This window comes from Liolophura sinensis, chromosome 1 (genome assembly GCF_032854445.1).
Source record: "Liolophura sinensis isolate JHLJ2023 chromosome 1, CUHK_Ljap_v2, whole genome shotgun sequence".
Classification (NCBI taxonomy): Eukaryota; Metazoa; Mollusca; class Polyplacophora; order Chitonida; family Chitonidae; genus Liolophura; species Liolophura sinensis.
The window spans coordinates 69,372,601-69,399,923 of NC_088295.1; the positions used below are offsets into that span (position 1 = coordinate 69,372,601).

Consider the following 27,323-nt stretch of genomic DNA (forward strand, 5'->3'; position numbering starts at 1 on the left):
ATATCTGCTGCAACATACATATATCAAATTTGTTATTATTACAAAAAAATAGCCTTTCTCACAGCTGGCCTATGATCATTACATTGTTCATGGTCGTCATTTCATATCTGGTGTATTTTGTTGTGTGCCTCCCCCATGCAGGTGACTGGTTTTGACTCTGTAGATGATGAGTCTAAGGCCGAGAACATCATGTTTGACTCGGAAACCCCTCTGCCTCCAGACTGGGACATGGAGGAAAACCCTCCTTATAACTATTACATCTACTACATGTATGCCAACATCACTGTGCTTAACCACTTCAGAAGGTGAGATCTGCAGGCAAAGTAGTCCAAAGAGGTTGTACAGACATCAAATTTGTGAAAATTTGTTAGTAACATGCCAAAGGCCTGTGGCTTAACAGAGTCTCTCCAGTCGCCTTTAGCCATAAAACCGACCACCATCATCTAAAGCAAAATTCTTGAGTATGCTGTTAAATGAGAATCTAAAATAAATATTAAAAGTTGTTAGTTTGATTTCTGGACAGGCTGTATGGTATTTTCCCCGACCTTGCAGTAGGTAGAATGAAATACAGTGTGTTTCAGTTAACTTAAAATTGTAACAAAGATAACAAAAAATATGTATTGATATATTGTGTAATTAATGTGTAATGTGTGTTGACTTTGTGGCAGAGAGCGAGGCATGTCTACCTTCACACTGCGGCCTCACTCTGGAGAGGCTGGCAATGTGACTCACCTGGTGTCTGGGTTCATGCTGGCTGAGAACATCTCCCATGGCTTGTTACTGAGAAAGGTAGGCTTCACCTGAGCTCATGTGCATCTGTCTACCTAAAAGCTGTTTTGAGCATTTGTATAAAAGGCTAATCTGTCACAATTGAAAACCTAATGTTTAACAAGAGTACCTCTTGGTTCATTAGAAAACAAGAAAGACAACTCTGCAGGGACCTAGTTGATAAAGTTGGTTTGAAATATTGAGCATGGTTGTTGAGTGTGGCCTAGAACTGACATCTGTTTCATTCCTCCCTCTTAGCTATACTCTCATCGACATAGTTGTAGTAGTCATAGTTGTATGCTGGAAAAACCTGCATCCTTTCATCATGAAGTGTTCAGGACAACTCGGTTCATAAAGTGCAATAATTAACAGCAGTTAATGAAGGCAAAGGATTGAACACGGCCTACTTATCTCATCTAAGGTTTTGGTTCAAATAAAAAACATAAATAAATGTGTCAAAAAGTGAAAAGGTAATGTCTCTTTAATTTAATGATGAAAAGTCTTGTGTGATATACTCTGTTGCTGTTTTCCAGGTTCCAGTCCTTCAGTACCTTTACTACCTGGCCCAGGTGGGGGTGGCCATGTCACCCCTCAGTAACAACTCCCTCTTCCTTAGTTACCACCGAAATCCCCTTCCTGAATACTTTGCACGGGGATTGAATGTTTCTCTTTCCACTGATGACCCGTTACAGTTTCACTTCACAAAGGTAAGGTTTTCACCCACTGGAACAGTTTGCATTTTAACTTGTGGTCTTTTTACATAATTGGGTAAAACACTATTTACGCTATGATTAATTTATCAAAATACAGAAGCAATGTACTTTCTTCACTGTTGTATGTGGTTTAAAGGCAATTGATAAATCTTGGTACAAAACCAAGAAAAAAAACAGCAGAAAAGGTAAAGCAAAATTTTGTGTTTTAAGCAGGTCAGCCTGCATTTGACCTTGTTGTACTGTATTTACTGTGTTATGAAGTGCAAGTAAAGAGTAGAATTGATACTGTGGTACTTACGTGTGGTCCTGTACTTTTGCAGGAGCCACTCATGGAGGAGTACAGTATTGCAGCTCAGGTGTGGAAACTGAGTACCTGTGACATGTGTGAAATAGCCCGTAACAGTGTACTACAGAGTGGATTTGCCCATGAGGTAAGCTATGAACATAGTCTGTGAAACATCTTTAAATGATTTGATCTGCTTATGTGGTGCAGGTGAATTTATTTTGAATTCAGTGGGGAAAAGAAATTAATAGCCAAACTGATGTACTGGTTGAGGAACTAGCTTTGATGTATGCAGAAAGCAGCAGTTTAGGAAGATCTTACCAAAATCTGGCAAATGAGATCTTTTGAATGAATGATTAGGGTTTAAGGCCATATTTGCAGTATTTCATCCAATGGTGACAGATATTTTGCAGTAGTGCCTCAGAACTGGGTGTACCCTTTGTCCTGGCTGTTAAAGTGTTTTGACAGGGTGTCAGTAAATGACAACAAGTTCAGTGTTCACTGTAGGAAGAGAGCGAGATGATCAACTTCAAGGGTGTTGCCGTGTAACCAAATTAAAGCCAGACAATTTATTCAGTTTGCATCAAGAATTCTTGTATATTGAAGATTCAGGATATATGATATATCCTTTCTCTGTATTAGCACTGATTAGTTCCTTTTAGTAGGAATCTCTTCAGCATAGATTGACAGTGATTTGGATGCATGTAATGAACCAGACTTGTTTGTCATGACAGGTAAAACAGCACTGGCTGGGCCTGAACTACACCAGGGAAGGGGTGGTGGGAAATGATGTGAGCAGAAACCAATGTCCCTGATATTCGGGCAGCCTACCGATACGAAACCCTCGTCAATGAGCTGAAGGCTATCTATCAGGGGAATAAAGTCTTGAACACTCCAAGCCCATTCCCGGACAAGAAACTGTAGTCAAATTAATAGCCAAACAGATGTCATGGAGAGATACGCACATTGGACATTGTAGGATGACCTGAAGTCTGAAGCTTGTGTGTGACATCATGAATACAGAAATGTGGTTGAGCTGTTATATGTGATGAACAGGTGGTTTTATTCTATGTACTATGTAGAAGTTTACTATCATGTTAAAAGATAAACCGGGTAATTATATCTGTGTTTAGAGAATTCCTAAACAAGGTTGTTTTTGTTTTCACACAATTCTTCGTTCAGCCACTAAGTGAAACTTTGAAGTGTTGATCCTTGTAACTTCTAGTATGTGGTTGAAATTGATAGTTTGCAAAGTTAGAACCTGATTTTACAGTAAAATTGTTAAAATTTGCTGTTACTGGTTCTTGTATACATACATTGCACAAGTGTCCAAGGAAAGTAGACCTACAGATGAATTTTGGGGGGGTTTGAACTCTACTACGCAATATTTAGAAATCCATAAACTGCATAGTCAGTGCTACCTAAATTTATAGATTTTGTCTGGAACAATTTCTGTGTGTTTTACAACCTGCACTGTTTTTCTGTTTTCTTTTTTTTTTGTCTCATTAGTTATATGTTTCCTCAGAACAGATCTGATCTAAGGATACTCCCTGTCTTGATACACAGAAAACTCTGTGTATCACGTGGCCCTTCATCGCTGAAGTTCACAACTTCTATTTGTTATAGGCTACTGCTTAGACTATTATACGGAAAATACTTTCGACATTAGAGAGTTAGAGTAAACATGATGTCACCTTGCTCTTGATAATGGAGGCGTGCTGAAGCTGTGTCAAGATGAAGTTTCACTAAACTTTTAGTGGGTTGTAACAAATCTGAAAAAACATTTAATGCTGGTTTAAGATACTTTGAATTGTAGTCTTTCAGTGGACATAAACATTTGTCAGGTGCTGTCTTTCCCTTTAATATATGACGTACACTTGTGGTATTATTTCTGTTTATGACAGTTTTTTAATCACGGTTAATACAGTTCTTAGATATGTAAAATTGAGACTGACTTTGTGTTGTATGTGTCATTTATTGAAGATTGTCTCAGAGTGAAGTGGTCTTCAGTGTTGTCAGGATATATTTACTTAGAATGTAAGGACCTTGAAGAATTCAAATTCAGTGTCCAACTATGTTGATGAAAAATATTGCAGGTCATCCCATCATAGTTATTAAGAGAGTTTAAACTTTATGTTTTTATATCATGTAAATGTAGAGCTCAGAGATGTGATAGGGATGATTACTGATAAAGGAAACTGCCATCAGATCAAAGAGTAGGAAAATGAGTATTATATTCTAGTCTTCCCAAAGTTGTCTCCCCTGTCTTGTACTTCATCTTTGCTCCCGGTTCTCAGCGTGACTCCTGTAATAGCCTGTCTGATAAATATGTGTAATTGGAATGTGATGTAGAAGTCTAATATTACCTTTCAGATATTATTTTGATCGTGCTACATTCTGTCGTTTTCACAGCTCTGAACAGCAGGTGATAAAATCAAAGTTCAGGACAAGTACTTCAGGTATATACTAGACTTCCTAAATCCATTTCTCACAAAGAATTTTAGCCCTAGATACATGTACCTTAATGCACTTTTACAATTTGAATTAGCTGCTTATGATACTAAATGTACATGCATTCAAGATGTCTCATGTATGGAACACTCTCCATCGGTATTTAAAACAAAGACTTGCACAGCTAGGCTGGTTCAATCTTGTCTAAGTCTGTAGGCAAACCTGTGTGAATTTTATTCAAGATATATATAGTCATATCTCTAGGATTCCCATATTCCCAGACACTAGATGTGTACTGTTTACAGTTTGTTATGTATTTAGCTGTTCCAAAGAATATTAGATATGCAGGTATATTTATGTAAGTATTTGTGTTCAGTTTTAATAGCCTGGTTCACTGATCCGTCCTGCACTTCGCACATTCAGTATACAAGCATGGTGCTTCACAGCCATTATTAGGTAAAATTTTGGGTAAATATAAATGCCACAGCTACAACCAGCAAAACTACCATGGTCACAAGCAAATTTATGTCTAGTCATTGAAATGGCTATTAATGAGGAAATGTTTATGATATACATGTGGTATTGTTTTGTTTGAATAAGTACATTAAGTAATTATTCAGGTATTAATATATCAGGATAATCCTATAAATATACTGGTAATGTATATTTAATTATGTTACATGTATAAAACAAACTCTGGTGGCCAGGATGTCTTCTGCTTGAAACAACCCTAGCTAATTGGGCCCTAGCTGTTATTTTTGCCCCCCAGGGGGTGGTGGCATCAGGGATGAGGGCTGACTGAAACTTCAGAATTATGTTATGTTACTCGGATGGGAAATATTGTTAATTGCCCAGCTCTAATTTCTTACCAGTAAGGGGTTGATGGCGCAGCCTGATGCATATGCTATATACTCTTTTTTTTTAAAACGGGCTCTAAATTTGAATTTATGTTTGGCAACAAATGTGTAGAAAAGAAAATATGTCTTTCATATTGATATGTATGATTCCCTATTTGCTATTTTTTGCATGTTTTTTTTTCTATTCGTTAACAATGAATTGTGGGGTGCTGCATTAAGGTTGATCACATTTCAGGTGATACAACTTCACGAAGAATATGCCTCTGAGATTACAGAGTACAGGAGTGGCCTTACACGTGTAAAATCTGTTTTGAAATGACATTTACCACACATGATGCTATCCTTTGTTATAGCATCTCATGCAGATTTAGTTTAGGCATGTGTTTGCGGTTGTGTGTGCTGAACTGGTACAATATTTACCAAAGTGTTCCATGTCTTTGCTAAACAAGTCTATATTGTGATAAGTATAAATTATAATCTATATATAAATGTGTATTATATGTATATAAATGGTTGTACACAGTTTTGAAAAAGTGTGTTTTTACTCAATGAATACTAGTAAACCTTGGTTGATACAGTGTTCAGTGGTGTTTTGTTTGTTTCAGTATTTGTTCTGTAGATGCCTAAGGATATGGTCATTGAAATTTGTTTGTCCCATGGTGGATCTTGAGGAAACATTAAACATGATACAACTTCAAAGTTTGTCCAGTTTGTAATGTCTTACATAGTCTTCCTATTAAGTAGCACTAAATCGGAAGTGAACTGGACAAGGTCTTGTATAGTTTTCAGCTGGTCAAAAAAATAAACATATGGTTTTCATTTTTTTGGTGATGATGTCAATTAATCCTGGTACTGATTGCACAAAGGGAGTTTGAATGAAGCCAAAATTTAAAACCTATAATATATGCAATTTAATTATGGCCCCAAAAGTTCAAATTTCTATGCCCACGTCTTTTAAAAACGTTTTTCAAATGTTCCCAGTTTTAACTTCTGTGATCCAAAAATAGACTTTTAAACAGGCAATTCTAGTCCTGTACAATATGACTGTGTTTTATAGTTCTGATTGTTAAACAGTGTGACCTACATGTATAAAACAGAGTCTGATTGTATGGAACTAGATAACAACCAGTATTTCAATGTACTATACCACCTCCAGAGAATAGGAAGTTGTAGAATCAATTACTGATGAGGTTAAAACTTAAGTTTAAGTATGGTGAAGTTAAACATTCTTAATTTGAAACTGCAGCTTAGCCGATGTTGTCACCACTGCACCACAATCATGATGCTGCACACCTCTGCAGTGAAACGCTTATGTGACTTTGTGGTTAGAGCGTCCACTTCAAAGCTGGAGATCTGGGATCAAACTTGGGTCATGAACGTTATACCAAAGACTTTAAAAATGTTACGTGCTGGGTACTTGTTGCTGCGTTAGCGCTGAGAGGTGCTGAAACAGGCAAGCTTGGCCTGGTAGAGTTAATTATGTGACTGGGTTGGATGTCATATCCGGTCACAGTGTCTTCGACATGATACTTCAGTGGAACAGGAACTCTTACATCTGTCCGCAATGCAATCTATTCTCTCAACACATATAGTAGGCTATGTTTTGACCTAACCCTGGATAACAGTGAGCCATAACAAATGTAAAAGAGTGAAGCATAGTTATTCTGGGCTAGTTATGAGGGAGGATTGAACTACAGGTGAAGAGCTCCCGTGTTCAGTGGTGGCAGCTGGATAATCCACAAGCAGGCATGCAGTGAGGTTAGCCCGGAAAACTCCCAACTCCATTTCTTATATTGGTCTTGCCTCGTTTGAGTCTTGACGCTAACAGTTTTAAGGTCATACTCAACGAAGGTCCAGGTCGATTGTCTTTGCTATCGAACAAGTTTCGTGCAAATAAAAGACAGCAATGGCAGCCCCAGCGTGGAGGTGATTCGCTGGTATTTACATAAGAAATTAGAATGACCAGTCTCCACGTGGAGGTGATTCTGTAGTATCTAGGCCTATATGGGCTATAAATATGACCATTCCCCATGTGGAGGTAGTTCTGTAGTATCTATATGTGATTATGTGGTATTTACATAAGAAATATTAACATGAGAAATGAAAATAACCATAGTATCTATATGTGCTATAAAAATGACCAGCCCCATCGCGGAGATGATTCTGTAGTACCCGGTACATGTATTTACATAAGAGGTTAAAAGGACCGGTTCTCACGCGAAAGTGGTTTTATTTTATTTATATATACCAGCCCCAGCGTGGGTGATTCAGTAGTATTTACGTAAGAAATTAGAATAATTTTCCCCCACGTGGAGATGATTCTGTAGCATCTAGGTAGGCGATAAGATCGACCAGCCCAAGCTAGAAGATGGCTCAGCTGTATGTATAGGCTGTGGGAATGACCAATCCCGGCTTGTAACTATTTTTAGAGATTTGGCCCAGTTAGGTTTTAGAGATTTGCCTACAAGCGGTATATATTTCATATATCAAAGAAGCAAGTACAAAGCTGAATATATGAACAAATGACTTATAAACGATTGTTTACTTGCTTACGCAAAATTTAATTCATATAGGCCACGATCAGTGTATTTTGGTTTGATGTTTGGGACAACCAGTCCCACCGTGGAGCAGTTTCAGCGTCGAGCAGTCCCCATCGTGGAGGTGCACTCATGGATATTGTTGGTTGGGTCAGCCGGCTCGCCGACAATTCTGAAGAAGTACGTAAATGTACGAGACTACTTGACATTGTACGATTTCATACCGGCCTTGACCTTAAGTAACCGCTTGGGACGAATTTGACAGTTGGGGGAAGAACTTATTTCGAAAACGGTACTTTGTTTCATTTTTGTAGTGCTTAGATCATTACATTTTTTAATCGCTGTCCTGCATCGCCCTGTGGGCTTTATGGGCTTTAGGACTTTTAACATAGATGGAAGAAGTTATTTCTTCACCTCATTGCTTTATTTTGGCTCTAGTCGCTATTGGCAACAACAAAACAAGTCGCGCTACGCTTAGAAAGTCGCCGAGTAGTTCAGCACTAGTCTTTACCTGGCTAAATTTTCATGAAAAAGTAGTGTGTGAATGGCATACATGCACATCATTATGTGTAGTAAAGTCGTTGTTATTCAGCTTTATTCAACATCTTTAACTTCTAAACCAGCCGCAGATAACACAATTCTAGGGCAATCCTAACCCCAGGTGTCTACTTAAGATCCTCTCTTTACACTGAGATGGCGGAGTATCTCACCCACAGTGGCAACCAATGGTAAACCATACACCGATTCATGCCATATCTAATAAGACCTTTCTAAAAGAATGCCTGCAATCCAAAACTAGTTGTCAACTTTGGCTCTTACCTCTCAGCTCGGCCGCACCTGCAATATCTCACGTATATTCCACTTGGTAAGGGACACAGGAGACCCAGATTCCTTTCATGGTCATTGCTAAAGTAGCAGCCATTTTGCCTTCGCCACAGTTATGGGTCTTGAAGAAGTTATCGTTCCTTGATGGCGCATGTGCATTAAACCTGAAAAGATGAGCCTAATGAAGCCTTGTTTAGAAACACCAATCAAATAAATAAATAAATAAATATATACATATGCATAATTGTCCTATCCCAGTGTTGATGCTTTTGATGTTCATACTTTTACAGGTTTTATTCAGATAGGCTGGATATGACATGACTGTACAAAGAAGTAATTATACAGCAGGAAAATAAAAATTTCTTGGCTGGTTATCTTTTAAAGTGAATGTGAACTATTGAACTATTTCCACTGCGATGAACAGCCCCAAGTTGTTTATTGTTTTCATGGCATAATTTAACTTGTTACATAGGCATGTTCAAAAGCTCAGATTAATTTTCAAAACGTTATTGGACATCGGTTACTACTCGGTTTAAGAGAGGCAATTGAAACTCTTGATACATACATACATGTATATGTCAAACAGCGCACATGAATGAGTGATGCAGACTCTGTAAAGATCAAGAGAGGCAATTGGAACACCTCATATATCAAACAGCATACATCATTGCATGAGTTATCTTGTTAAAACAGTAGGCCTATACCATTCTTGATTCTTCTAATGCTTAAATTGACATACATGTAGATTTCTCACATTATGGGCATGTCTGTAGCATTTCTGAACATTGAATCCTAAAGATTTCAGGGCCAACCTTTAGTGATAGAAGTACAAATTCATATTTATTAGTGATTATCTCTATGTGAAAGAATATTAATGTGCCAGGCCTTACAGATTAATTTGTTTGAAAAAAAAAAATTGTATATATATTCCCTGATAAAATTATACAGCAAGGATATAAGAAGTATAACTTTTTATTTTTGTGATGTTGCACAACCGAGATATCCCAGTTCAAAGTAAGCAAAATAGTGCACACTGGCCGAGGCTACTAAAGTATCACCATTTTTGACTGATCAGAGCGCAAGTTTTAATCAGATTGGTTGTTTTCTATAACCTAAGGACGCTGCTGTCACCTGAATCATGGTTTGCATTTAAACCATATGTACATGGGGTACAAGTGATGTTCTGGCTTCTCTAACATGGCATATCCATGGTCTCTAAAGAATTCTGATTAAAAGTGGATTTACCCAGTTACCAAGCACATCAGGAAAAATGTCTGGGTGTGTAGATCTGTTTCCACTCCCCTTCCTAAGTAATTTGGATTATATTAAATTTGTTTTTTCTTTTTATGATTTCACTGTAGAAGTAGTGTATAATTGTTTGTTTCACCATTCCATGCAGTTCATAGTTGGGGTTGGTAATTGGTCAACAGTGGATCCAGCTATGGTTACCTGACAAATCTGAAGTAGGACATCCAATGGTAGGTTACTTATTAGTCTTATAAAATTTGACAATGTTATGAGTACACAGCAATTTAGAGTTATTTGCTTGTGCATTTACAAATTTTGATCAATTTTGAAATGTATCATGCAGATTTATGGTCTGAATTGTGTTCATGGTTGGGATTGTTTGTCGTACATGTATACATGTTGCAAGACTAATGATATTCCACCATTAGTTTTATCTAAAATTAAGATACTGCCATGTTAAAAGATAGGCAAATAGGCCCACAATGCCATAAGGCAGCTTTGTCATTTTGTGCTGAAATGCACTTCACTCTGTTGTCATTATGATGCGTCACACTGAAAAACTGCATATTGATTTTTTTTTTTCATTTCATATAATTCAGTTACATATTAGGACAAATGTATCAGAATATTTCTTTATTGAAAGTAAGACTAGTTAGACTATATTACAGTAAATATCTTTGTTCATGTATTCTGTCATATATGTGCACTCATGCAATTAAATACTTCCATTCAGTTAGTGTAAAACATTTTTTATGATCAGAAGACTATAATAAAGCAGCTATATTACAAGTATAACTATTTTGTACTGTGTTTGTACTTTATGAAATAGAAAAGATGCTTTAGTGTAGTGCACCAAGACTGCCTGTATGTTAATATGCTTAATAGCTGGCATAGATCTATAAATGGGGAGGGTGTATGGTGGGCCAGAAGCACCAATTTTTCATGCATGTACTTTCATGTACATGTCTCATTTATTAGATAAACAAACTTCAACAAATTGTATTTATTGCTTTTGTAATTCAAGGTGTAAGAATTTTTTTTTTCCAGTTGATTAGGAGTATTTGAACTTTAAGGACTTTGTTCTTTGCGAAATACATTGGGATTTTTTGTATGAATTAGTTGATTTAACTGCTTGTCAGCAACTTGTGTGCATACCATATTTTTAGTGAATTTATCACTGTCTTAATCACTTAGCTCTGTGATTTATCTTCATGTATCTTTCATCTAAAAGAAAAGATGCCTTGTATTAAGCGCACACAAAAATGAAACTTAATGAACCAGGCATTGACCAATGGGCAGTCCTCTATTGTCCAAAAATGAGTTTGTGGTTACATCTGTGATGGCCAACTATAGGCATGACAAGCTGAGACCTTGGCTGTTACCATGGTACTGGTACAAGTAGATCTGGCCTACTGTAAGTACATACACATTCAATCATCTTTCACTCCCAACTGTGAGTCAGAACATAGAGTATATACTCTAATGTGTATCCTCTGGACATGAACAGTTATATTTAGCACACAGATTTGGCACCTCCTAGCTTACTGCAGGTAGGCTTTAGCTGTACATGTAGCAGGAGAACAGGCAGACCTGTGCAGTATACACCATCCTTCTGTTGGCCTGTGACCCAATCCTGGAATGCTGGGAGCTATCTGGGCTGCGGCCATCATCAATGTGTAGCCAACCCTCCTCTTACTTTGAGGAGAGGGAGATTTTACCCGGGCACTGACAGATGGCAACATGATTGTCATGAACCTGAAGGACAAGACTTTTATGACAGACTTACCTCGGATTTGTTGTACATAGTTCTTCACGGATATCGTCTGTATATAATAAGTGTACATATATAATTTTACCTTCCTCCATGGTGATCTGGCTGATCTTTCCTAACATTGGCAGCTAAAGAACCTGGCCTTCGAAATCCTTCTGAATCTGGTTGATCCATCCCTCAACTCTCTTCTTACAACTATGGGCAAGAAAATAGATTTAGAAGTGAACTTTTTTGATGTCCTGGGAGTTAAGCCATCCTCTACAGATGAGGAGGTCAAAAAGGCATATAAGGGCTCTGGCCAAACAATGGCACCCTGACAAGAACCGAGTATGAAGGTGCGGAAGACAAGTTCAAAGTCATATCTGCTGCCTATGGACACTCTAAAAAGTTCAGATTTGAGATCAATTTACAGACGAGAAAGGGAAAACGCTCAAGCTGATGCAGCCAGAGAGAAACGCTGGAAAGAAAGAGAAGCCAAATGCTTTGAAAAGCGGTACAATGACAACAGTAATTCCAGGTTCAAGACAAGTTTCTTTTTCAAGACAGGTATGTTCACATTTGTTATATATTCAACAGATTGATTACCATAATTGAAAACTAAACACTGTTGGTGTGTAAATAGTAAAATTAGTTTGAACTTCAAATTCTGGTTATTTAAATGGTGAAATGTACAGTGGTAAATAACTATTTAAAATTAAGATGCATGTAAGCAAGTATTTATGTGTATGTGACCGAAAGCTAATTGGTACAGCATAAGTGTTTTCTTTAAAATGGAACAAGCCTCAAACATATTTGTTTTCATTCACGTTAGGATGCTGATTTTGCCTATGCTCTTTGGAGCAGTGCCTGTTAGCCTCCTTTCTTGATATTAAAATCAGAAATAATTTTCATACTTTTATCTTTTTCATAACTTTTCATGCGATATCTAAAGAAAGTTCCATCAGGTTAAACATGTAGAACCTAACATTGGTTCAAACAATGAAGGTGATCTGTAGGTGGTTTGCCTGCTCATATTGAGTTACTCAGCCACACTGTTTGCCATATCAGCAACAGTTACTGATGTTCCTACAGAAAATATCACTCCTACCAAGATACACATGCATGTGTTCAAGTAGCTGTAAAAGTCTGCAGGAAATGTCTGACTATCTTTAGAAACACACAGTCTCTGTTCTGAGAGACTAGCCTGTCTGACCTGTATGCAATGCACAGCCAAGCCCTAGGACCTTTATGGCTGATAACTGACCTATGTGAAAAGCACAGATATGACAGAAGTGTATGGTCTATCTTATCTGGGTAAAAAGCACAGCTGTGTTTTTCGGAACTTTTATAGCTTTTCTGACCTTTTGGCAATGTACAGCCTTACCTTTGTCAGGAAATTTTGCCCTATCTGACCTGTAACCTTTTTTGGAACCTTTATGCCCTATCTGACCTGTAAATAATGTACAACTCTAGTTTATCAGGAACCGTTATGGCCATCTGACCTGTACACTTTGTATGTACAGCCACACTTTATCTGGAACCTTTATGCCCTATCTGACCTGTACACAATGTACAACTATACTTTGCCTGAATTCTTCATGGTCATCTGACCTGCACATTTGTATGTACAGCTATACTTTATCTGGAACCTTTCTGGCCATCTGACCTGTATATTTTGTATGTACAGCCATACTTTATCTGGAACCTTTATGCACTATCTGATGTGTATACAATGTACAATTATACTTTGCCTGAATTCTTTATGGTCATCTGACCTGCACATTTGTATGTACAGCTATACTTTATCTGGAAGCTTTATGGCCATCTGACCTGTACGCTTTGTATGCACAGCCATGCTTTATCTGGAATCTTTATGGCCATCTGGCCTGCACGCTTTGTATGTACAGCCATACTTTATCTGGAACCTTTATGGCCATCTGACCTGTACACTTTGTATGTACAGTCATACTTTATCTGGAACCATTATGTCCATCTGACCTGTACACTTTGTATGTGCAGTCATACTTTATCTGGAACTTTTATGACCATCTGACCTGCACACTGTATGTACAGCCATGCATGTACTTTATCTGGAACCTTTATGTCCATCTGACCCATTTGTTTTGGAAACTATACATGTACCTGTCTGATCAATACAGCTCAGGACCTTCTGGGACTGCGAATGGTTGATCTCACCAGTGTACAACATAGCTTATCATTCTGAAATCTCTCTTATCTAAAATGAATGTACATGTATTTCTACCCTTGTATAACCTTCTTGGTCTGTCTGACCAATGGCGCAAAATGTGTAAAATGCAACTTGTGTCATCCTATAATCGTGCTAACATTGTACCTGGACAATCAGAAGCTAGATCCCTCTCATTCTGAATAATATAGGCTTAGCCTTTTCTGGTTGGTCTGTTTGAATCACTAAGTGGTTCTTCCAGAAAATTACTGGTTATTTTGTGAGGTTGTTTTGCATTTTCAATTCCAAATAAAATTTCACATCTGGATTTCTCTTCATTTATGCCTTGTTCAGTCCAGTAGATTCCCCTGCTCTCACCGTTTTGGGCCTTCACTACAATAAGCGGCCAGTGATATGCATATGGCCATGCATTCTGACATTTGTTGAAAATCATTTGTCTTCCATCAATATAGTGCTCACATCCCGTACATCATACATGTATGTGGGAAAGTTGGTCAGTAGCTTGCCAAAGAATCACCGGCATTTATATAAGTTTAAAATTCATAAGTTTGGCATTCAACAACAATCAATTAATAAACAAATTTGTTCAGTCAGGGTGTATGTGTGGATGATTCCTTTTCCTGTTTCAGGGGGTGATCCATTCGGTGAAAGAAGTCAAGAGGCTTATGGCTCAGTAGCTCTGACTCCTGGAGGTATGGGGGGAAGGGAGGGCAGCCCTTTCTCAGGGCCTTACCAGAAGAAGAAGTCCAAGCCCGAAAGCCCTGGTCTCAAGAATGGAATGAACCCAGTGAGGATGACGATTTCAAACCTTCGGATTTGGATTTAACAGCAGGCCTAACTTTTCTTCAGCATTCACATCTTTTGTGGATGATCTGTTTGATTTCAACTCTTTCTTCAATGGGAATGATCCTTTTGAAAGCTTTTTCAAGAAATATGAGACCATATTCAAACCTTATTCAGAGAAGAAACAACCTAAGACTGAATTCACATATTACACTCACTTTGATGATGGCTCCAGCTCAGCAAGTTCCAGACTCAGGACAAGGAGAACAGGACACAGAATGGTAAACACAGGAAGGACGCAGCACCAGGATTTTCATTTGATAGTAAGTAGTCGAAAGGTCACTTTAATATAAATGACTTTGTCATGTACATATATCATCTAGTTCAACTATTCTCAATGGCAGAATGGACAAACCTGCCTTTAGAGAAATTTCAGTCTGACAACAGTGATGTTTTATGTTCAAATGCAGGTCTTGTTGAAAGTTTATCATGCATTTTGTCAGGGACTGTATTGTTCCCTAAGTTTATCATGCATTTTGTCAGGGAGTGTGTTGTTCCCACAGGTTATCCTGTATTTTGTCAGGGACTGTATTGTTCCCTCATACACTATTAGAAAGTCTTTCTTCCTAAACATTACCCATGTACATGTAATAGAAGTGAAATCTGTACATTCAAGTAAAGAAATAGGTCTTGTAGATGCCACGAGCTTGAGACGAAATAGCTGTACTGTAGTCATGACTCACAGGTGGGGGCAGGTGGGTGTTTTAATGATATGGGAGGAGAATGGCAGAGGGTTTACATGTGTCGTCACTCGGATGCTTGCTGAACTATAGCAAGATGGATAGATGCCCCAGTGAGCCTTGGGTTGAGATATTATTTAGCTGTGGGTGGCCTTGATGATTGCAGTGGTTGTCTTATCAGGTCAGCGTGTTGCCATAAATGTGATGAAATACACTGAGTGCTGTTCTCAGTTTTGTACACAGCATTTTTTTAACTGTATACGTTAGTAGTTTCTGGGTCAGGATATATAATGGGTAGATTTACTTGGAGTCCAGTGATGTTAAGTGAAATTTTACTATTTTGGAGCAATTTTCACAAAATATTTTGTATTTAATTTGAAATCATGAACTTGATTTTATCCGTTCAGGTGAGAATTTGTGTGCTCAAGTGATAAATGTTTAAATTAAATTAAAGACTAAATCAAAATATGATTGGAGATGTCATCCCTACACATTTATATGACCATTGCTTGCAATTCATTTGTACTTGCAACTTCATGTCATGACCTACACTAGTTGCTTATATAATTTGTTTGAAGACATTTTTTTTGATACTCTTATTACTCATGTAATTATTGAACGTTTTTGCCTGTTTGAAAGATGTTTATTTAAACATATTCCGAGGACACTAGTCTGTGTATACTGATAAAATTATACTTTCTGTGAAGCTTTGGAATCTGTTGACCTTACTGGTGTGGTTTTATCAAGTTATAAAGAACATAAATGGCACTGAACGTTGCTCTTTCAGATTATTGATAAAGTTTGAGGAATTGTGGATAAATTACATTTGTAAGCAATGTACTCACTGAAGTAATATCAGATACAAGTACATAAAGCTATCATTTAATATTCAAGATGTTATTGCAGTAGGGGCTGCAAAAATTTTTTACCAAACTGTCGATTAGTTTTTTGTGAAGTCATAAAACATCAAACAGAATGACAGTCATAAAGCCATCTTAGTGAACGTCACTGTGGAACACCTTTCACCAGATATCGTGAATTCTAGGGCAAGTCTATATACAAACTGTGTAAATTGGTTGCATTTTATATTTACAAAATTTATAAATTGTATAGATAATTTTGAGAAGTTAAGACATTGTATATGTTGCAGGAAACTTATATTCATGAAATTATGATTGAAGGATTTGTCAAGACAAAACATTTTCGAATAGTTGCCCTGGGTGGCAAATATTGTCCTGAGCCTTGAAAATGTCAAGAGGGAAACTTGAAACTTTATTGTGTAAAATGCCTGGTGGAAGGATTTATCAAGGCAAGACTTTTTTTGGAATGTTGCTGAATAGTTGACTTGGTAGGTATTCTCCAAATTTGTGTTCTTTTGATACAGATTACTCTGATGACGAAGAAGAAAAGTTCCGGTTTGAGTGTGTCTGCTGTGAGACAAGAAGTTCAGTGCACATGAAGATATGGTAAGACGGCGTGCATGGGGTTGTTTAACAGTTGCCTCAATCTGTTACAATCCCCATATTTGATATCCTAGAAGATAATAATTAAGGTCTGAGGGGGCTAGTTCAAATATACTTTCAAATAATTCCACCATTAAACAGTCATTAGGTTCAGTTGTGTCAAATTATCAACTTAAATACACTTCCTCACTTCTCATATCTTAACAGAAAGGACAGACTTGTTTCAGACAGATCTGTTTCAGACAGACCTTGCATCAGCATGACTACAGTGTACATGAATTGTTGTGCATGTGTATGGTGTCTTCTGTATGGACATCCAGTGAGGCTCTTTTCTTTATATAACACCATGGACAAACATGATATATAAGATAATTTTATCATTGGTTTTTAATTGGTTTTCCTTAAATTTTCAATCAAGCCTGTTTTATTCTCATACACTGAAATAAACTAATGTTGTCAAGTTTGTCTCAAAATGATGTAAATGTTTCTAAACTTGGAACTCATGTCAACTTAAACACAAAGTGGTTTAATACAGTCCAATCTGTGATAAGCAAGTCAGTTTATCCAGTATATAATATCCTGCTAAGTGGACCATCCAATTATCTTGCCCATATACATACCTGTAGGTTCTGCCTTTCTCAGAGCTACCATATGACAATCCAGTATATTTTGTGCCTTATCATTCTATACTCAAATCTTCATTATATGGTACAGTACCGGGGATATCTGAGATAGTCTATTATTAGCCCAGCGGTTTGCCTGCTTAACTAAGCTGGCAGTTCACCAAGGCTAGTCCACCTAAGCCTATGGCCTGTGCACATGTACATTATATGTACAACGGTACAGTGGGGACAGGCACTGAAACCTGATGTAAACAACTGTTTTTCTCCTTTCGCAAAACACACCCTGTAACATTTCCTCCCACACTGTGCAGTTGAGTAGTTAACACAGTTTTCAGAAACACAACAAATATCATATTAGTTACATGTTACAGTTGTTTTATTGCCAGGATATTCTGTTCTTTGTTTTTTTTAAAGGTAAGGTAATGTGGCATAAACAGAAAATTTCATCTGTGGTGTCTACCTGGCTCGGAAATGCATTTATGATTTTGTTGTTTACTTAATTTAATTATTTCAGCTAAACGGAGATTTTTTAGTTAAATAATTTGTGTTGGCCCATGGTATCCAAGGCTACCTTGGCCTGAAAGCATCACTTAGGCTCTGCATATTCTTTGTAAAATTTAAGTACTTCTGGAGATGTTTTATCTTGCAAGGGATGTACCCTCAAACAAACATCTTAAAGAGGTGTACATGTGTCTGATCATACACTGTACCAATGATCCATGGTAATAAATGCATTGATGAAGTGAAAGTACAACATTTGGTTTTACAAAGAAAATGAATTCTGTTCACTGAAAGCAGAAAAAACAGATTGTTATTCAGCAAACTTTTTTATTTTCAGCCGCCTGCTCATCAAATGAATGCAAACTTTTACATGATATGTGATGGTTTCTTTAATATACTGATGCTGTAAATGTAATGTGACATGAAATTGAAGTTGTTTGTTTTCTTCCTGATGGTTCACAAAAATTCCTGTTTTTCTTCTACTACACACAGGTACGACATGAGATAGTTTGCAAAGATGTGAATGGAAAAGCCAATGGTACAACAAGGATGAATAAACCTCCATATGTAGCCAAACCAACCGGGGACTGGAGGACAACACATGAGAACTTAGTGAAGAACATTCGTAACTTACGTCGATCCTCATCTAGGTCCAGGATTGAAGATGAGGATGAAGAGGAGGATATACAGATGCCGCCCGAATCTAGTGTGTAACGGATTTACTTTATTTTCTTAGCAACACTGTAGACATTATTATATACCATGTGTTTTTAAAATTTTGAAGTATGTCACTCAATTTTGTACAGGGTGAAATAATTTGTTCGATGACAAGTCATTGGCTACCCTAATTTGTCAACATTGTCGTATATGAAAGAGCAACTTTCAGTTAAATTTTTACACTTTTATAATTTGATTTTGAAGACAAAACTGCATTTGTTCAGTAGGCCAATTTCAGGGCATCATAAAAATTATTATTTTAACAACTTACGCAAAATAATGACCTAGAAATATGCATGATGTAAACAGTTTGAAAACATGCGAAAAGGTTGAAGAATTACAGGAACAAATAATGCTGAAGGTTGATTATAATGTAAATTGTTAATAATACTAATAATCTTTATGCTATATGTTTAGACGAGTTCTACAGAATGCAGTGACACAAGTTGCATTGATGTACATGGTAGTTACATGTAATGGTGGAAGGACGGAAGCAGGCATAGACATGCATGTACCTGGAAAGCCTCCAGACATAAAGCTACGGTCTTACCATTGAGAGTTACATTCTAACAGACTGCCTCATTAGTGAAGAGGCATGTAGTCCACAGGGAGAAAGGTATTATTGGCAACCATAATGCCAATGCTCCTGTCCAGATGGGAATACTTGACTTTTTTTTTCCTTACGCAGTGGTTAGAGACACCACTGTGTAAGATTCCCTGATCCAAAGTCAAAGGTGTATTTTAGTGGCTATTGTCTTTACAGATTATATCAAGTGCCATATATGTGGGCGAACGTTTAACAAGCCAGCCATGGAGCGTCACACCATCTATTGTCAGATGAGGTATCAAGCTAACTGTGGAGAGCCAGATGAGAACATGTTTTTCTCCAGAGAGGTAAGATTCCAGCTAGTCTACCACACTGGTGCTGTAGTCTCAGGGAATGCAAGTTTTAAAATCCATTAGCACAAATTGGCTTGTTTTTCTCATTTACAATGTACCTAGATGTAGCTTGACAAGTTTTTAGTGTCTGTTGGCGGGGTGGTTATATTTTGGCTTACATGTAGAACTTTACATTTTGTTGAGCCTGCTTATTTAAAGTGTATTTAAATGTGTTACCTTTTTCAGTAATTGAGCTCCATCTTTATTAATACATGTAACACTGTCTTGGGCATTGAGAATACATGTGTTAATCATTATAACACATATGCTAGGACATGGTCAGCACTTTGACAGCAATAGTCCATGTGTTTCAGATGTCCAGTTATTTTACAAATGTAAACTAACTATGTCCTTTTACCATTTTGGTTTATATCATTTACCCAGATCTTTGACCTGATATTAAATATCAGTATCACAGCTGAGTTTCTATGGACAGTTTCAGTAAAAAAGGGTGACTGATGTACTTTATTATGCTACTCATTTTTTTGATGGAAGGGATTAGTGATTGAGTCAGCGTCTCAGACTGTACTATACTTATAGCATTGTATGCTGCATATTAGATCTGAAGTAAAAGGTATAACATTGAATCAGTGTACTTTATAGTATTACAAATGTTTGTGTGATAACAATGCTATTGAATTTTTTTTAAATAGTGAAATCTGTCTTTGATTTTTAATTAGTGAAACTTTGACTCGGGACAGTGTGATTCCTGATTGATTGGGACACTGCTTGAATTGTGATTTTGACTTGTGAGTGTTACAGTGCTGTTATTGTTCTTGTTCCAGTCCTATCCGAAGACAATGCCAAACAGTTACTCCAGCAGCAGTGGCATCCCTCCAAGTGGTCGTTCTTCTCAGCAGAGTCATCCAGGCAGTGAAAGCCCCAGAATGTCCAGGTCTACAGCCCCAGGGAAATATTCCAGTAAAACGTGTTTCCCAGATCTACGCACCAGGAGAACCATGGGTAAGGACTGAAAAACAAGTGCTCTAGACCAATTGAAAATAACACCTCAATACCAGCTGATAACTCTCACTGGATTATTTGGTCAAGCCTGGAAATATTTTTTTATGTAAGTTGGTGAGTGACATGAATGGCGAATCTTCCGGATATCCATATTATTAAGAAAGTTGTAATATGATTAACATGCCAGGTTTTTCCTATACCAGACAGTTGGCTTCTATCAAAATACTACTGGGTGCAGCACATTGTCCTGGTCGTGCTGCATATATCCAGGTTTGTTAGGTTATATTGTATACATAATGGTGTACAAATGGTCATAACACTGTGTGGAATGTTTTGTACTTATTTGAGTTTTTTAGGAATGGGAATCAGGAAGTACTAACACAGCAGATACAGCAGGTTCTGTTCACAGCATTTTTAACAGGAAAAACTGTAAAATTTATGCATGAATGGATTCTGACAGAGTAAATGAATTTCAGGATGGTAAAATTTCATTTGATTCCATATGATGTTTGCCAATTACATTTTTGAAAAATACACAAGATTTAGCTGTAGGTAATACCTGGATATGGAAATGGTGTTACCATAAGACTTAGCTGTAGGTAATACCTGGATATGGAGATGGTGTTACCATAAGACATACTGAAGGTTATTTTAATAACAGGCACACCTGGGTAAACACTGGCATTGTGGCAAATGTGATGTATTTGTTAGATCTGAAAGCTGTTTATTCTTCCCAGCCTTGCTTCCAGAACACAAATCTGTACTCTTCCATTTACTATCCCTGGAATGTGTGTGATATTGGAAAATTTCATTTATTCATGAAATCTTCACCTAGTTGGTCAGATGTATATATTACTAGGACTTGTGCTGCTTTAGTTGCCATCTTGGCAAGATTTCCCATATGTTTTGGGTGGTTAGGAACATTAAAAGGCCATGAACATATGTACACTCAAACGTACATGTAGATGTCTTCTGAGTTGTAAGCCACAGACTAACAAAGCTTTGTGTTAACACGGTGTACAAGAAGAGAAATCAACAATAATGTATTGGATAAGCTCTCTTGGCGGATCTGAAAAATAAATCAGGATTTATATGTGATTCAAATTTGAAATTATTAAGTGTATGACTTTAATAGACAAAAATGTTTGGGTCGCCTTCTTAATTAGCAAATGCATTGTTGATCATATTTTATGTATTTTTTTGCTAGTAACTGACATGTTTGAAACAAGCAAATTTTCACAGCGAAATATGCCTGTGTGAGCAAAGAAATCAGTCTAGTGTGTCCCAGGCTTGAACAAGCAAGTTCTGGGTATCTAAATGCACTTATCAGGAGCAGTTTTAATGTGAAAGTAAAGCAGGGAATATGGCCAGCCAATTTGAGGGCTGTGTGTATCTGTAAGAACACCATCCCAAAGCAGAGAAACATGTTAGCCTCATCTGTTGTGATGCGACTCTGTGTTGACTCAGAAAATGTACCATACATATTACTTTGATTATATAAACCAAATTCCCATGGGAAAATTAAGGAAGGAACTGTAAAGGTTTGTTGTTGAGCATTGTGTTGAAGACAATGTTGCAGGCCTTTTTCACCACCTATAAAGGGAGAGAACTATGAAGTTTATGTTTTAAGAGCTCATTTCCTTGAATCTTTTTTTTCTGATGAGAAGTATTTCTGAATGTGGGTGAATGTGTTATTGTAGTAGTAGACCCTAGCTCTGAGATCAGCTGAACATGTTCCCAGCTTAGCCTCCACGTTGACCACTCTGAGAGACCCTAGCTCTGACATCGGCTGGACATGTTCTCATCTTAGCCTCCACGTTGACCACTCTGAGAGATCTTAGCTCTGACATCGGCTGGACATGTTCCAAGCTTAGCCTCCACGTTGACCACTCTAAGAGACCCTAGCTCTGACATCGGCTGGACATGTTCCCAGCTTAGCCTCCACGTTGACCACTCTGAGAGACCCTAGCTCTGACATCTGCTGGACATGTTCCCAGCTTAGCCTCCATGTTGACCACTCTGGGAGACCCTAGCTCTGACATCGGCTGGAGATGTTCCAAGCTTAGCCTCCACGTTGACCACTCTGAGAGACCCTAGCTCTGACATCGGCTGGACATGTTCCCAGCTTAGCCTCCACGTTGACCACTCTGGGAGACCCTAGCTCTGACATCGGCTGGACAGGTTCCAAGCTTAGCCTCCACGTTGACCACTCTGAGAGACCCTAGCTCTGACATCGGCTAGACACGTTCCCAGCTTAGCCTCCACGTTGACCACTCTGAATCATTACATTCACTAACCTGAAACTTGGTCCTGTTGTCTGCACTGTCCTCAGTGGTGTTCACCACAAACAAAAGTGTCCCGTGATCTTAAAAAATTCTGAATTCATATCGCTTCATTATGTGGGAATAATAATGACCATATAACATTGCAAGTAACACAAATGTAACCAGCACCTTCATGGACAGCATCAGAACTTCGAAATCTACCATTTTCGAATCATGTGACTCCTTTGCTTTGGTGGACTCTTCCCAAAATTAAGATCATCACCTGTTTCACAACAGTTGATTTCAGTTCGTTTCTGTACATTACTAACACACAAATTAAACTAAATTAAAATTAAACTCGCCCTTTAGAAGGTTTCTCATTAGTTTTAATAAAGTTATTCCACGAGTTCATGGTTTTCTGGATGTTTGTCTGAGTGCGGCCAACTCAGCTTAATTATGACATTTATGATCTTTATTATTCACGAATAACTAGGTGATATGAAGTTAGAATTACTGAAGGATAACAGGAAACATGTTTGTTTAGCGTACAGCTTCAACATATGGAGGACAGCACATATGAAAGGGCAATGATCCAATTGAGTAAATGGAAGAGTATAGATCTGTATTTCTAAAAGCTAAGCTGGGAAGAATGAAACAGAGCTCAAATCTAGAGAAAACCCATGGCCACTATAAAACATGTCATCTTATCTATTTACAATTTGATTTTCTTTCTCTCCCTAGATGAGCCATTTGTCTTCACGTCAACTGGTTTGCATTCTCACAGGTCCACAAGTAGAAATCCTTCACCCAGCCCACGCATGTATGAGTAAGTAATACTTTCTCTCTTGTTTAATAGCGAAGTCATGTGATAGCCTCATGTGTTTGTTACATGTAAACATATATTATATGTGAGCTGCTATGCTAGGAATCAGTGTGAAATACAAATAAATGTACATGGACTTCCACACCCCAGTCTTTTCATTGACCACTGTTGCAGGGTCAGGAGGTATGTTAGAAGAGTAACAACACCAGTGCCAACCAATCAGTGCATGTCTTTCAGCCGAATCGTGATCAGTGAAAAGGAGTATAGAAGGAGTAAATTCAAGATGAGCTCAGTGATTTTGTCACAATATCATAATCTTGTCCTATGTACCCCATGATACCTGGAGAAGCTGGCTGTATATTCAGTTTGAATTTTTACCATCATTTCTAGTTCACAGTTATTACCATCCTGGGTTATTTTGCTTGACATAAATTGGCTTTGAGTTAGGAAGTACCCTAATTGTTCAACCACCTCTACAACCAACACCTTGAAACATTCTGAGGGAGCTATGCTGTGTAGAGAAATAAATTGCTCAATTTTATAGCAAGCCTGCATCTTTAGTAACACAAATAGATCATTTTAGCTTAATTTTCATCATAATTGTATGCATAAATTTCACTGACAAGTGCTTTAGAAGTTGAAAAAGTTCTTAAACTTACAGTAATGTACACAGACCTTGTTGTAATGATCTTATGGATCCATGTTGCTGTAGTGAACTTCTTATGTTAATCTTGATGGTGTCTAATGGCTTCTCCCAGAAGATGACCCAGTGTAACTCTTATTTCCAGTGAGCTAACAGGTTTGAAGGCTTTTCTGAGGAACAACCTATCTGGTTTCATGTTCATGTAGGTGTATAGTGGTTTCCTCCAGTGGTGTGAAACATTATTAATTTTCTTGATTGGTGTTTTACGCCATACTCAAGAATATGTCACCTATACTACAGTGGCCAGCAGGTGGGAGGAAACCGGGCAGAGGCCGGGTCAAACTCACAACCATCCGCAGGTTGCTGGATGACCTTCCAACGTACAACCTGTGAAACACTGAATGTAGAATATAATATAAAGTAATGTATGTAGCTAATAGAGCATTTAATATAATATTTGTTTTTGGCAGATTCCACTTTGCTTCCAAAGGCTCTGATAATTTCGGTTTGTCTGGCAAACGGATGCCATTTACGGAAGACCGAGGACATCTTACGAGGAATCAGTGCCCTAACTGCTGCAGTGTGTATGCTAAAAATGCCAGATATTGTATAAGTTGTGGTTTCAAGAGATCCGGATGATTGGTGCATAAAAGACGAGGCAGAGTTTTCAGGGGACATGAGGTCAAAGGTTTGAATGTCATGGGACAAAAGGTCAGGGGTCAGAGCAGACACTCGCAGGACAGGGATCAAGAGACTTAAGTGTGCGAGTGGGATCAACAGTTAGGTGTGTCCAGGTGTAATAAATTCTTTGTGATAGAGTTTCTGGTATACTCTGTGAGTGTTTTATATGAAGGCAACTTTTTTAAATATAACTAGGGAACTGTGTTCCGTCCATTGTTTTTGATTGTTAATTTATACCACAGTTTGTCCTGTTTCATTTGTGTTGTACCATTAAACATCTGGTCTCTGTTTCTCATAGTTCTGTTTTAGCCTAAGATAGTCTTAACTTCAAAGATGACTATGTATGTTATCCTAGTAAAATGCTCTCAGTGCTAAGATGACCTTGTGAAACGGTCCAGTGCTGTATGATTTTTGCATTAGTTTGTTATGTTTGGTACTATTGGTCACATGGTAATTCAAGTAGAACAAAGCCATCGTTCCAAAACTTGGGAAAAAGTTCTTGAGCATGGATTCTTGAAAATGATATACAAATCCAGTGTAACATCTAGGGTTCATTTTTTGGCACAGTGGTGTCATTAGCATAAAGATGTTGATTCGGAAGTGGTAATGTGCATTTTTTATTCGAGGTTTACATGGTTTATTGCCACTAATTCTTATTAAAGGCATCATTTCCTCAGGAAAACGAGATGAAGTTCGAAAGGCAATGTGCTTTGTGCCATATAATGTATTTTACATTACCAGAAGGTTGCAAACGTGCCAAGTCAAAGACTCTTCCAAAAACATTTTCAATTATTTGGCTATCTGGATAGTAAATGAAGATACTGTCTACAGTGCGTAATTTATACATCCAGTTTCCACAGTTCTTGCTTTGATATGATGACCACTGCTGGTCAAAAACATTGTGTATTGTAGGCTATAGCAGCAGTTGGGGTTGTTTCTCCTAAATTCACATTTCTTTGTGTGTAGCACTGTTGACATTGATTTCTTGACAGTACAAGAGTGCCAAGTAAAGAATTGCCAAACGTTAATCAGTGCAACAGCTGATATCTGTGAAGATACATTAAAGAAAGATCTGAGTGATTTGTGGAGTGTTTTGTTTACTCTTATAAATACAATTTTACAGAATAACCTTCAAATGTAAGTTAAATATCTAAAGCTTCAAGGAAAGCAAAGGTATGGATACATGCGTATCATCTGGGAAAATAATCGGAAGGAAAATGGCCTTACCAGGTCATATCTTAGGGGATAAGCTATTATGGTTAAGATCACTCCAGGGCCTGTTTCACAGAGCATAAAACTGTAATCTACTTTACAAAACAAAACATTTGAAGGTGGATGCTCAAACTTAGCTGAATTGGTACCGCCACAGCATGGACACAGCAGTGACAATTGTATTGATTTGATGCATACATTTATGAGTTTATTTTGGATTAGTTTTAGGCTAAATGGCTTTGTGAAATTTGCTGTAGAAACTTGTTTTACGAGGAACAAAGTTTGCTTGGAGAGCTGACAACAGGACGTTATTTCTGCCGTTTTGAATGTCCCATAAGGCAAATACCAAAGATTTTCTCTTTCAGGACACTTAAATTATACCCACTTTTGGCATTATATCTTTAGCTGCTTTTGAGGAGAGTGGCCTACCGTAACAGTGAGTAAATCGTCACAGGAGAACAGAATGCTGTCCAACAGTGAACATATTGTGAGGAGAGACTGAGTTATCATGTGTTGAAATGTAGTTGTAGGGCAATAGTTAAAAAGAAATCGGAAATGCTCTGTTCAATTTGATCCGTAGCCCTCTCAGGTTATAACTTAAGTCAAATCTGTGTTAACGGGGCAATATGAACTTTTCTCTGGAGAGAAAACAAAAGCCACGTCTTCATGAAACACAAGGTGGAACACAGAGAATTTTTATTTGAGTAAAAATCTGCTTGAAACCTGTGACCGAATTGGTCAATGGCCTGATAGTTGTAGTGTGCCAGCCAGTCATTCTTGGACGTTATGTGTTGGCTGGACACAAAATTTGACAATTATTGGGTCAGTGGATTTAAGTTCAAGTGCATCTTGACATGCTTAGATCTGGCAGCAAGGCTACCAAAGAGCTTGTCTACATGTGGGAGACACATGAATGCAAAACTTCAGCTCAATACACAAAGTAGTAAAGTCGTGAATCTGGTAATTTATAGTAATTAATATGCACACAGAGTATCTGCATGTCTTGTGCTGCATATACATATAAAACTATTATATAATAAATTGTGAATTTTGTAATTTACAGTAATTAATTGATACAAGGCAAATCAACGATGGATAATCTCCCTTGTGTTATTGTGCTCTACATGTGTGCAAAACCTGAACTCAATGCATACACTACCGGTACTGTTTTAGATAGCACTCATTTTAACATTGAATCTAATACACAAGGCATTTAGTCATAAATTCTGTACTTTACAGTATTAACATGAACATAGCAATTCAACGATGGAACATCCCTCTACATGGGCGGAAAATATCAGCTCAATACATGCAGTACATTTTAAAATACAAC

General features: G+C 37.6%; 2 protein-coding genes across 3 annotated transcripts in view; both read left to right on the forward strand.

The window, feature by feature from the left end:
• The window catches only part of LOC135482275 (AMP deaminase 2-like), a 29,006-nt gene extending 23,242 nt beyond the window's left edge, over positions 1-5,764 (forward strand). Inside the window, 6 exon segments of the mRNA XM_064762182.1 lie at positions 142-305; positions 669-789; positions 1,302-1,475; positions 1,802-1,912; positions 2,499-2,564; positions 2,566-5,764. Coding sequence (XP_064618252.1) covers positions 142-305; positions 669-789; positions 1,302-1,475; positions 1,802-1,912; positions 2,499-2,564; positions 2,566-2,688 — 759 coding nt within the window. The 3' untranslated portion in view covers positions 2,689-5,764.
• A 2,091-nt stretch (positions 5,765-7,855) lies between these two features.
• Positions 7,856-25,858, forward strand: LOC135471434 (zinc finger C2HC domain-containing protein 1A-like). 2 transcript variants are annotated; one of them, XM_064750686.1, is made up of 10 exons: positions 7,856-7,901; positions 9,834-9,912; positions 11,582-11,999; positions 14,268-14,744; positions 16,546-16,627; positions 18,241-18,454; positions 19,229-19,359; positions 20,190-20,367; positions 23,373-23,457; positions 24,568-25,858. In XM_064750686.1, the coding sequence occupies exons 5-10, from the start codon at positions 16,625-16,627 to the stop codon at positions 24,734-24,736; spliced, it is 780 nt and encodes a 259-aa protein (XP_064606756.1). In that variant the 5' UTR covers positions 7,856-7,901; positions 9,834-9,912; positions 11,582-11,999; positions 14,268-14,744; positions 16,546-16,624; the 3' UTR covers positions 24,737-25,858. The 2 variants fall into 2 exon arrangements, with proteins under 2 accessions (XP_064606756.1, XP_064606747.1); XM_064750677.1 differs by lacking the exons at positions 7,856-7,901; positions 9,834-9,912 and having other exon boundaries at positions 11,269-11,999.
• Positions 25,859-27,323: the final 1,465 nt, after the last annotated feature.